The 12866-nt window shown below is 38.9% G+C and overlaps 1 protein-coding gene across 2 annotated transcripts in view; it reads right to left on the bottom strand.

The window, feature by feature from the left end:
- Ndc1 (NDC1 transmembrane nucleoporin) overlaps positions 1-12866 on the bottom strand; it is a 63496-nt gene that overhangs the window by 29127 nt on the left and 21503 nt on the right. For both annotated transcript variants that reach the window (XM_008833019.2, XM_029563482.1), the window contains exons 8-11: positions 9359-9494; positions 7753-7845; positions 5908-5989; positions 3113-3268 (exon numbers count right to left, since the gene is read on the bottom strand). In XM_008833019.2, the coding sequence (XP_008831241.1) occupies positions 3113-3268; positions 5908-5989; positions 7753-7845; positions 9359-9494 (467 nt within the window). The remainder of the gene's footprint in view (positions 1-3112; positions 3269-5907; positions 5990-7752; positions 7846-9358; positions 9495-12866) is intronic.

Here is a 12866-nt window from a genome sequence, read left to right as displayed (position 1 = left end):
GAATCTCTGAGTTCAAGGCCAGCCTTGAACATACAATGAGTTCAGGCCAGCTGGGGCTACAGGGAGACCCTGTCTCAAAAAGACGGAAAAAAAAATTACATTTTCATATATATATTCATATACACACACACACACACACACATACACGCATTCAAAAGCACTCACCATGGCACCCATACGGAGGTCAATAGCCCTTCTCTCCTACCATGTGGGTCCTGGGGAATGAACTTGGGCTGTCACACTTTGGCAGCCAGTACCTTTACCCACTGAGACATTCTATTGACCCTAAATAGATTTTTTTTTTGAAACAGGGTCTCTCTATAGCCCCAGCTGTCCTGGAACTCACTATGTAGACCAGGCTGGCCTTGAACTCACACAGATCTGCCTGCCTTTGCCTCCCAAGTGCTGGGACTACAGGCGTGTGCCACCACACCAGGCTTGTATTTTATTTTTAAATGGCCATAATTTTACCACATCAGAATCTACCCAGTTTGGTTGAATGTTTCTCTTATTACTTGGCTAAACATACCAAATTTATACGGTAAGGATGGGCAAGAAAAAAGTGCTAATTTTTTTCCCATGTTCTCCAAACAAATCACGCCAAAAAATAATTTGTTGTTGGGCCTGGTGGTGTGGGCCTATAATCCCAGTTACTCAGGAAGATGAGTTAGGAGGATCACAAGTTCATAGCTTGCCTGGGATATAGAGTAAATTCAAGCCTAGCTTGGGAGACTTCTGAGGCCTTGTGTCAAAATGAAAAGAAGAAAAGGGCTGAGCATATAACTCAGTGGTGTAGCATTTGTCTAACATGCAAAAGGCCCTATGTTCAATCCCAGGTATCAAAGAAAAAACTCTATTTTCCCAGGATATCTATTAATCTGATCTGCAAACAGCTTTATTAAAAACAATCTTATATTGGGCTAGCATGCAGATGAATAGTAGAATGTGTGTGTACGGTCTGGGTTCAGTCCCTAAGCACCAGAAACAACAAAAATCAGTTTATAACTACCAATTTAGCCATATAGAATGTGTTACACAAAAACAAAGAAACTTTTCCTGATACTCTGGCACAAGGCACTGAGACAAATACACTGCACTAGGATTTTTACTCTTAATAAAAATGGCATAAGAAATTAAATATTGAGAGTACTAAATTTTTAGCACATGACTTTTTAAGGATTAGTCTAAACTAGTAAGCCTGATGAAAATCATTTTAAAATTAAGATGGTGGTTTTTTAAAATTTCTTAAAATTAGAGGCATTTTTGGCTGAAAAATGGAAAATGACAATATAAAATAATAAACATTCATTTTTAATTAGGCCCATAGACCATCCAACCTAAGATCATAATGATCTTTCTCACATGCTCATTTGATACAACTAGGCTTTTCAAAGTTCTCTCATGGCTCTATATCCCTATGAAAAACATCTCAACTCTTCATAGCATGCAAGGGCTCCTTTCATTACCAGACAGCACCTTATTCCTTTATACCCACTTCTGACACATTTCCTTTTAGCTGTTAACACTGTCAAGTCATTATTTGTGTGCCTTCTCCTAAAGGTCAGGTCCAAGACTATGTTTTCATCTATGATCCCTGGCTTCTTGTACATTGCTTGGTATACACAAAGCTATCAAGGACTTGTTGAATAAATGAAATTAGTATTTGCTAATTACCCAGAAGAACGTAACACTGGAAACACTCTAGAATCTTTTAAACCCTGACAATCATGAACCTATTTAGTTTATAGTTTGTTTTGAGGCTGTGACTGTTCTAGAGTAATGACTTCAAAAACACACATGAGGGGCTGGAGAGATGGCTCAGCAGGTAAGAGCACTGACTGCTCTCGCAGAGGACCCAGGTTCAATTCCCAACACCCACATGGCGGCTGCAAACCGTTCTTAACTCCAGTTCCAGTGAAATCCAAAGCCCTCTTCTGACCTCTGTGGCATTGCATGACACGGGTGCACTCACATGCAGGCAATACATTCATACACATGAAATAAAAATAATAAAAATAAAATATATTTTAAAAAACCACAGATGAGTTTGCTTGGTCCATATTGATGTAAAATAACAACATTAGCAAAATGTTCCCTCAGTGATAGGTATAAAGCCAGGGCCTCATGCATGCTAGGCAAGAACATTATCGCTAACCTTCATCCCCAACCCTGAACATCAAGACTGGTAGACATTTTTTAAAAATGGAAAATTTCAACAAAAATGTATTTAGACTTCAGATATTTCCTAAAAATAAAAAGAAGGCCGGGCATGGTGGAACATGCCTATAATCCCAGCACTTGGGAGGCAACAGGAGAGGCAGGCAGATCACTGTGAGATTGAGGCCGGCCTGGGATGGTTTACATAGTGAGTTCCAGGCCAGGTAGGCCTACATAGTGAGACCCTGTCTCAAAAAAAAAAGAAAAGAAAAGAGGCTAAAAGTTCAGGCTTACCACATCCTCATTAGATACTCATATCCATCTTTCTTCATGCCTGATCCCAAAGACATCCAAACATTAAGCTGTTTGTCTGTCTTACCATTTGTAAGCATCTTCCACATAAGGGATTATGTGACTAGCACCAGTTCCTCTACATGGAGTTCTTCCTCAGTTTTTATCTTTCAAGGGAAAGAAACACTAAGACTATACTCCATTATCTTGACACAATGTCATGCACCCTCCAAAAATTATTCCATCACTTCAGCTGTTCTTATCTGGCCCAGTAGCAGGGTCCTAGGGATACTGCACCAGAACATCATCCAGTACTATCTGTGAAGAGTCACCTGGCTTTGAACGGAAGTCTTTTACTTGATGACCACCATTTTATTAGTCTTTTAAATACTACTGCCACACTGGATATAATTTAAAATATTTTATTAGCTGGGAAATGAAAAAAATGTCTAGTTTTTAATGTTCAATGACTTGATGTTTTAGACTTAATTTTTTTAATCAACAATGATACCCAGGTCTTTTTCTTCAATACAACATCCCAATGGTGGATGATCAATCTTACCTAAAAATACACCTCACACATGTACATAATCAGGGAATAGCTACTGTTAACCTTTCTAGGAAATAGATGTGTTTTCCCCTCTCTTTTAGGACTAGGATTTACCTGGAGAATTCAGTTTCTTGGGTTCCACTGGGTATGAAGAAGACACTCTGCCATTTGTAGCAGCAGCTTCTTGGTAGAGAACCAGTTTCTGAGTCATATCATTTAAAAGATTCAAACACTCCCTTGAAATGGCAGTCCAGTTATGGGGATGTCCACCTAGGATGGCCAAACAGCAGCTTTTAGAACACAAATAATCATACATTTTCCTCTCAAAGCTGGGAGCAGGGGAGTTGGATAAGAAATGCTCCATCACACTCAGCATCAGGGCCCACTTTTTTCAGTGAAGCTACTGTGGATATGCATGCCATTTAACATGCAGAAATTTAGTAAGTACTTGGCTCAATTTATTCAAAAATCCTGAAAGCAAAATTTTTAATTTTACCTTAAAAGGCTCTCTCATTGGTCACTAATAGTCAAGCACTAGGCCATGGCTGGTGAAAGACCAGCATTACTTCACTAGCAATGCTAAGCCTGTGAAAAATGAGCTAAGGCAATGAAGACTAGGATGTATAGTACACCCAGTCACCACTGGACTGTTTGTCTATCTTTACATCTTCATTTGTAGGACTCATTCCTTATCCACAGTTGCACTCTGCAGTTTCTTCTGATCAACCATAACCCAAAAATAACAAATATAAAAGTTCAAAAATAGGGGGTTGGGGATTTAGCTCAGTGGTAGAGTGCTTGCCTAGCAAGCTCAAGGCCCTGGGTTCGGTCCTCAACTCCAAAAAAAAAAAAAAAAAGTTCAGAAATAAAGAGTTATTAGCTTTAAATTGGCTGTTCTAAATAGTATTATGAAATCTAGTGCCATTCCATGTCAATTGAAAGCCCAAGACATTAATCATCCTTACATCCAGCGTATTCATGCTGTATACATGACCTGCCAGTTAATCACTAACTAATCACATAAGTCATCAGATTGACTTGTCATAGGCATCAACACCCTCTACTTAATAATGTCCCCATGAAAAAAGGAGTAGTGGAGGGGTGTGGTGGTACACGCCTTTAATCCCACCACTTGGGAGGCAGAGCCTGGCCGATCTCTGGGAGTTCAAGGCCAGGCTGGTCTACATAGTGGGTTACAGGGACACAGTCTCAAAAAGACCAAAAAGAAAAAAAAAGGAGTAGTCATATTAGCAATTTTATTATATATATAAGTGCATCCATGTCGTGCAAAGCCCGTGGAGGCCAGGAAAAGGGCATTGGATCCCCTAGAACTGGAGTTATAGACAGTTGTTGGCCACCATGTGGGTACTAAGACTTGAACCCAAGTTCTCTGGAAGAGCAGTCAGTGCTTTTAATTGCTAAGCCATCTCTCCAGCCCTGTTCTATTTGCTTATTGTTCATCTCCTATGGTACTTAATTTATAAATTTTATCATCAGTATATATGCATTGGAAAAAACACAGTACACCATCTACAGCTTCAAGCATACAATGGGAGTCTTGGAATATACCCACAGACAAGGGAGGAACTGTGTGTAAGAATCAATAGTTGCTATTATATCTCTAAGAGTGATTCACTGTTTCGTAATGATCATACTTAGAGAGTTTACATATCTATCTTATTATTTAATACAAACTACTAATCCTTGTTCATTTAAAAAATTCCCTTACTTCAAATTTGTCTTTGAATTTTTCCAAAACCTTTGCTATCTAGAGTTAACCACTTAAAAAATCAACCACGTTCCATATATGTTAAGAATAGCAAAAGCCAATAAAAACTGTTTTTCCTATCTGATGTGCCAATCATTTCCTCTTCACTTAGATCATTCCTTAAACATTCCTTCTGTATGACTTAAGGGGACTGTCACCTAACCCACATACACCCAAGATACATTGTCGGAGTCCCTGAGATGTTTGTACAGCTAACTAGAACTGTGTGATATTCTACTTAAATTGTAATCATATGCCCTAGAATTGAAGTTCTCTGGAAAAGCACAGGCTAATTTGTCAGTTTACTTGTATCTCTGGAAAAATAAACAGAGAATTCTTAACCCGAATGTGCTAGAAAAGTATTATTCCAGCTTTTTCTTTATAGTACCAGATCTTGATTTCTCTCACCACTAAAAATGAAAGCAGCTCCAATCAATTATATTTTTATATAACTGGATTTCGTTTCCTTATCACATTTAACCAGATGGTCTTTCCACAACCCAGGAACTGGGGAGCTTGGCAAAACAGTGGAAGCTAATTAGAAAGAAGATGAAAGGATACTCAGGTTCTCGCTCCCATTGGGGACAGTGCTGGACTACTTCAGGAACAAGGCAGAATGCCGGCAAAGCCAGTCAGTCTTAAGCTGCTTGGCAAGTCACAATAGAGAAGTGTTGGGCCTGCCAAGAGCATCCTTAGGCCACCGTCAAATCTAGTTTCTGCCTACCTTTTTTCCTAAGGGAGGCAGAGTGGCAGTCAAATAATAAAATCCTCACTCCAATTCTTACACTGAGTTAGATCTCCCATCTAGAATTAAACCACCTAATTTTTAAGTAGCATTCAAATGTCTCAAGATTCTTAAGCTGTACTCTTCTGCCCTCACACAGTCAAATTCTATGTAATTTCTTTCGGTTAAGGTATTTTAAGGAACTCAAAGAAATAAAAGTTCACAAATACTTTCACTGGTGACATAAAGTCTACCCACAGCAATATACTTAAGTTGTGTAAGATTTAATCTATACTTCATTTAAAGGGCTCAATGATGTAAGGTGTTTTATGAACTATGCCTGCCTCTCACACCAAAAACTGAGTGGAGCACCCTGTACTCACACAAGCCTAATCAGGTCTATTACATTAGTAATACCTGGCTGGCTGAGGCTAAAAACTTCTTGTCTTCGAGAAGGAGAATATTGAGAAAGCATCATCAGGTCCTGCAGAGCCAAATACTAAAAGAATAAAAGAAAGAAAAGCACTATTTGTTTTTTTAACCTCTACATAAAATCGTATGTATGAGTTACAGTCATTATATATCCAAGAGGAAATCAGGTGGACTTTTTCAAAAAAGAAGTATTTTTGAACCATAATCTTTCTTTCTAGATTTCTAGAACTTTCCTTCCTCTACTCTCCCTGCCCAGTGTAGGCTCCAGCCACATACAAGGAACTATACAATTCTGTATACTCTTGTACCTTTGTGGTGGAAAACTCAAGCATCATTTCCTTCTCGAACTTTCCCTGGCCTCCCAAATATACTTACACAGGTCTCAGCTGTGGCACTTAATATACTGCAAATGCTGTTTACGTGCTTCATCAGGTTCTACCCACCACATTGAAAGGCCCACAAGGACAGGGACAACATCTTGCTCACTATCACATCCAAAGGCAGTGTCTAGCAGTCAGTAACCACACATCTATTGCCTTTCCCTGAAAATCTACAATCTTCTCCCTAGTGAATCTCTTACTCATGCTTCAAACCATCATTCCTTCTGTGAAGCATTCTGGTGTTTGTCTCAAGTGGAGTAAGCGGTCCCACCGCACTTGCCAGTATAAATTGAATGATGTGTCTGCCTTTTCCATTAGACTGTGCTATGTCTTATTCATCATTCTACCCAAAACAACTAGTGCTGACTGAATCCTACCTACTAATTAAAGATTTGGTAAGTAGCCAAATGACTGAGTAGTATTTAATGACAATTAGTGACTTGATTCGTTTTATTACTTGTTTCTAACTTCTCTAGGCTATGACAAAAAACACTGGGTTCCAACCATTTTCTTTTAATTATTTTTTAAGTACTATGATAACTGGACATGGTGATGCACACCTCTAATCCTAGCACTTAGAAGGCTTGGCAGGAATGTCTTTAATCCCAGTGCTCTGGAGGCAGGGGCAGGCAGATCTCTGTGAGTTTGGGGCCAGCCTAGTCTACATAGGTGAGTTCCAGGCCAGCTGAGGCTACATGGAGACTCTGTCTCAAAAAGAGCAAAAAAAAAAAAAAAAAAAAGCCATATAAAAACAAAATAAGGTAATATGACCTTTTAACAGGATAACATGCTTTGAGATATCCTTTGCAATTTCAAACTATAATTTGGATCAAAACAATTTTGTTCACTTAGTTTGATTTGCAAACTTCTTTAAACTTTTTGTGATTATGATCTTTTTAGGATTATCAGTAATTCACATTTAAGGAGTTCATCAAATGTCAACACACAACCAAACATACTACCTTTAACTCCAAATATTACATAAATAAAATTTTTTTTTTTTTAAAAAAAAAAAAAAAAAAAAAAAAACAAGAATAGTTTCTAAAAGTCTAATGAGTTTTTCTGGCTGTCACTGCATCTCAGCTTTGAAATACTTATGTCTCTTTTCTACATACATAGCTTGTTGAGCTGACTGTGGTGGCACATGCCAGTAGTTTCAGGAGGCTAAGACAGCAAGGTAGAATGAATCCAAGAGCCACCCTGGGAACCGTGCACACAGCTTGTACATATCTAACATACTTTACTTGTGCATTATAATCACTTAATGAAAAGTAAAAAATAATAATAATAAAAAAATAGTATTAGCAAGAAGGTAATTTTTTCTAATACCAGTACTGTATTCTAGTCCCACAAAAGACACATCTAAGTGGCCAGCTATGCATCTAAATAGTATACCTATTCTGTCAGACACATCAATGACTATGGCACTACAAGCTGCACACTCCTGTACCTTTATGATGAGAGGGGTGTTGGTATTTAAGACCTTCGGGAGGCATGCATCTGATTCTTCTGCAAATGGTGGCTGAACAGGGAACACATGAGCCTATCAAATACAAGCAAGTACAAAGAATGTAAAGGTGATTATTTTCATGATTCTGTCATATTCAATAAGTAAGCACTGAGATTATAAAGAGATAATAACCAAATCAACATTTTCAGTGCTCCTTGCAAAAGCACTGTTAAAAGTGTTACTGTCGCCAGACATGGTGGTGCACGCTTTTAGTCCCAGCGCTTGGGAGGCAGAGGTAGAGAATCTCTGTGAGTTTAAGGCCAGCCTGAGTTCCAGCTGGGGCTACAGGGAGACCCTGATTTTATTAGACTCTAACTTCTATTACTAGAAATAAAGTCCTGAAGCCAGGGCTAGAGAGATGGCTCAGCAGTTAAAAGTACTGGCTGTTCTTATAAAGGATCCAGGTTCAATTCCCAGCATCCACATGGCACCTAACAACTATCTGTAACTCCAGTTTCAGAGGATCTGCTGCCCTCTTCTGACCTCCGAGAGCATTGCACAACCTGGGTGCACTTACATACATGCAGACAATACACTCATATAAAATAAAAATAATTAATAAAATATTTAAAATAAAATATAAAAAGATTCTCTGAAGCCACTGAAAATTACCACAAAAATGGTTAAGACTAATAGAAATACTTGCTTTCTAAGAAAACACACCTAAATGATAAAAAGAATGCAGTCTTAAGATTTTTGTGAGAATTCTTCAGATTATTTCAATTTTTAGAATCATTTCAGCATAAATTTCAACACTTCCTTATAAAAAGTAAATATCTTATAACCACATATTTACATGTTAATGATATCTATGTCAATAGCATATAAAATTAATTTAAAATTCAGGCACAAACAGTACTTAATAAAGAAACAGAAACTGAAGAAGCTAGACTGTAAGCACAGCATAGTAAGTGCCATCCAGTTTAATTTTCAAACACTGTTCCTCAAAAAAATTACAAATAGGGGCTGGAGAGATGGCTTAACAGTTAAGAACACTGGTTGTTCTTGCAAAGACCCAGGTTTGAATCCCAGCACCCACATGGCAAGAACAACTGTCCGTAACTCCGGTCCCAGGGGATCCAATAGCCTCTTCTGACCTCCGCGGGCATTGCATGACATTCGTGCACTTACTTACATGCAGGCAATATGCACATACACATAAAATAAAAATAATAAATAAAAATTTCATTTTTTTTTTTGGTCTTTTTGAGACAGGGTCTCCCTGTAGCCCCAGCTGACCTGGAACTTGCTATATAGACCAGGCTGGCCTTGAACTCGCAGAGATCCACCTGCCTCTGCCTCCCAAGTGCTGGGATTAAAGGTGTGCGCCACCATACCCAGCTAAAAAAAATTTTTTTTAAGTTACAAATAAATGGCTATAAATGATAATGCTCCCAAAAGTCTCAGAAGAAATTAAAATCCAACAAAATAAATTGGCTTTGAACATAGCACAATGATCAGTATTTTAAAAATCTATTTCTGCACTCTACAATACAAACGTATTTAAAAAAACAAAAAAGAAAGAAAAAAACTTCCAAATACTGACCTCTGTGGCATAGATTTTGAAGAGTACCCATGAGATGTACCAAGTCATCAGGAGGAAGACACCATATAGCCAGATGTGATAGAGTAAGGAGAGGTTCAGGAGGCCACTTAGTGTGTCAAGAGACCTTCGAGCCTGCCTACAAAAACAGAAAGTACCACTGAATCCTCTGGCAAAGACAAAGGACTACACACTAAGAAACATGATTTCTAAACAGCAATAACCTTGAAGTCTCCTCTCCTTTGGTAATCCTCTAAAGCTCTTCCCCTCACACTTCCTCAGGAAGTACATAAGGGAGCCACAGGGGAATTACAAGACTAAACTAGCCCTGCAGTTCCTTGAGTTCTAAATCTTCACTGTTGTTTACTGTGGAAAAGGCATGAGCCAAGTCTATAAGCCCAACTACTTAGGACAGGGGAAGTTATTGCTAATTTATAGTTGAATTTTTTGCACCAATTAAACATGGCTAAGGAGCAGGGCATGGTGGCTCAAGCCTTTCATCCCAGCAAACAAGACAGGGAGGCAAGGAGGCAAGAGGAGCTGAAGTTCAAGGTCACCTTAGTCTCACAAGCAGGACTAGGATTTCTGGCTCAGATATCAGCTCCATGTATATGCCATATAAATAGCGTCAGAGTGTTTAAAAGCACGTTACAAAACCTGATCTCAACTTTTCAAACAATTTTAAAAACTATTAGACTGTTAAGACGCTTTTTAAAAGCTCACATCTTAGAAAACCCTCAAATAGTTCAGTCAGCAAAGCCATAAATCCTATAATCACAAAACTAGAAATGGTAAAAAGCAGGATTTGAAATTGACTGTGCTCTATATGCTGCCATTAGGTAAATTACCATCCATGCCCATCTTTGTTTTCCTCACCCACAGAAGTGAGTAATCTCTTCATTCAAACTCTTAGGGCTAATAGAAGTTTAAAGCAGCTTACATTAGGAGTGTCCACACAGTGACTGACATTCATGCAATGAGTCAACCAGATAATTCTACAATAGAATTATTGTAGCCTCTAGGTAAATATTGACTGAGGGCCTGGCATACCTGAAGAAAGAATTTCAGGCCCTCGGCCTGAAACTTTTAAAAAAATTTTTATTTATTATTTTTATTTTATGTGTATGCGTGTATTGCCTGCATGTAGGTAAGTGCACCCGTGTCGTGCAATGCCCGCAGAGGTCAGAAGAGGCTGTCGGATCCCCTGGGATTGGAGTTACAGACAGTTGTTAGCTTCCATGTGGGTGCTGGGATTCGAACCCAGGTCTTCTGCAAGAATAACCAGTGTTCCTAACTGCTGAGCCATCTCTCCAGCCCCCAAATTAAACCTTTTTTTCTTTTTCTTTTTTTTTTTTTCAGTCTTTTTGAGACAGGGTCTCCCTGTAGCCCCAGCTGTCCTGGAACTATGTAGACCTCTGCCTCCCGAGTGCTGGGATTAAAGGCGTGCACCACCACGTCCGGCCCCAAATTAAACTTTTTAAAAAAGTGAAACAACAAAATTGTTAATTTCTAACAAATATTATTATTTTCCTCTTTCTAGGTGACCCAATTTATAATGTAGGCCAACATAATAAATGGCCCAAGCATTTGGTTTCTTATCTAATAATTGAGCAAAAGACAAAACTAAATTTTAGGAATTTTTGTTGTTGTTTGAGACAGAGTCTCCCTATAGCCCCAGCTGGCCTAGAACTCACTATGTAGATACGCTGGCCTTGATCTCACAGAGATCCACATGCCTCCCGAGTGCTGGGATTAAAGGTGTATGCTAGCTACCATGCCCAGCAAGTAGCAACCTAGAAATTTAATTCCCTTTCCTTTTTGTCTCTGGAAACAGGTTGTCCTTGGATAGCCCCAATCTATCCTCAAACTCCTTCCTCAGTCTCACTAGTACTGGGGATTATAGGCAAGCACCAAACCACACCCAGCATGAGTGGACAAACTACAGCAATACAGTCCAGTGCTTCCCCTTGATTGCCACCTTGCTCAATTATGGTTGCAAGAAGACAATATGCCATAGTACTGGTGTGCAAAATTTTTCAGTATTTCCCTGAAAATTAATTTTAAAAATCATTCAAATTTCTAAGAGAGGGTTGATGAGATGGTTCAGTGGGTAAAGGCACTGGCTGCCAAGTCTGATGAGCTGAATTCAATCCCAGCAGTACCCATATAGTAGAACCAACTCACAAAATGTTTTCTGCATCATGCACACACACACACACACACACACACATGCAATAAATGAATAATATAAAAAAATTCTTTAGGGAAAAAAATTACATTTTTAAATAAATCATAGAAATGTAAACCGAATGAGTTTTGTAAGATACAATGAAAGATGAAGACAGAGGGTGTGCAATTCAAAAAGCCCATTTTTCTTTAGAAGATATCTAACAACAACAAAAGAAAACTATTTCTGAAGAGGAGCTGGGAAAGCAGAGACAGGCAGAAGTCTTTCATTGTGTACTTTCAGATGCCTTTGGATTTTTAAGCTATGCAAACTGTGTGCTCAAAATAAATGCGACTTTTTTTTTCCTCTGAGAAGAACTATGTGTGTATATGTGCTCATGTGGGTATAAGTGTGCATGCAGGTACAGGTGTGCATGCACATGTTTCAAAAGAATTTTTTGGTTGTTTTGTTTTGAGACAGGGTCTCACTGTGTGGCTCTGGTTGGCCTGGAACTCTCTATTTAGACTAAGCTGGCCTAGAACTCACAGATATCCACCTGTTTCTACCTCCCAAGTACTAATATTAAAGGGTTATGCCACCACATCAGGGTTAATTAGTGATTTAATTTTCAAATAGATATTGAAAAGATTAGCTACACATATCCTCAGGGAGATAAGTAGATAAATTCAATGGCATACAACATATAGCATTCAACATCTAGGCATTATGTATGAGACACCAGGAAGTCCATCACAGGATGGACTGGTGAGGAAGCCAAAAAGACATGGCATCAGGAGAAATTCAGCCTTCATCTGATCCTACAGTAGCTAAGGAGTGTGAGCAGTAAATATAGAGCTTGTAGCCTATGGAAAGGATGGGCCAGGGGCAAGCACCCTCCTCACAACTAAGTGCCTACCTCTCTACTTTTGTTGCTTATTTCAATTTTTCAAAACAATTTGAAGGTTAAATCTAAGCAAAGCATCTAGAAAGTAGCAAAATCTGAAAGGACAGAAATAGAATTAAAATTAAGACTTTTAAAGCATGGGGGCTGGAGAGATGGCTCAGCAGTTAAGAGTGCTGGCTGCTCTTGCAGAGGACCCAGGTTCGATTCCCAGGACCCACATGGCAGCTAACAACCCTCCTTAACTCCAGTTCCAGGGGACTCTGACGCCCTCTTCTGAATTCCATGAGTAATGCACAACACGGGTGCACTTATCTACATGCAGGCAATACACGCATACACATAAAATAAAAATAACAGGGCTGGAGAGATGGCTCAGCGGTTAAGAGCACCGATTGCTCTTGCAGAGGACCCGGGTTCGATTCCCAGCACCCACATGGCGG

The sequence above is a fragment of the Nannospalax galili genome, unplaced genomic scaffold, assembly GCF_000622305.1.
Source record: "Nannospalax galili isolate Female #2095 unplaced genomic scaffold, S.galili_v1.0 scaffold356, whole genome shotgun sequence".
Taxonomy (NCBI): Eukaryota; Metazoa; Chordata; class Mammalia; order Rodentia; family Spalacidae; genus Nannospalax; species Nannospalax galili.
This window is presented reverse-complemented; position numbering and strand designations above follow the sequence as displayed.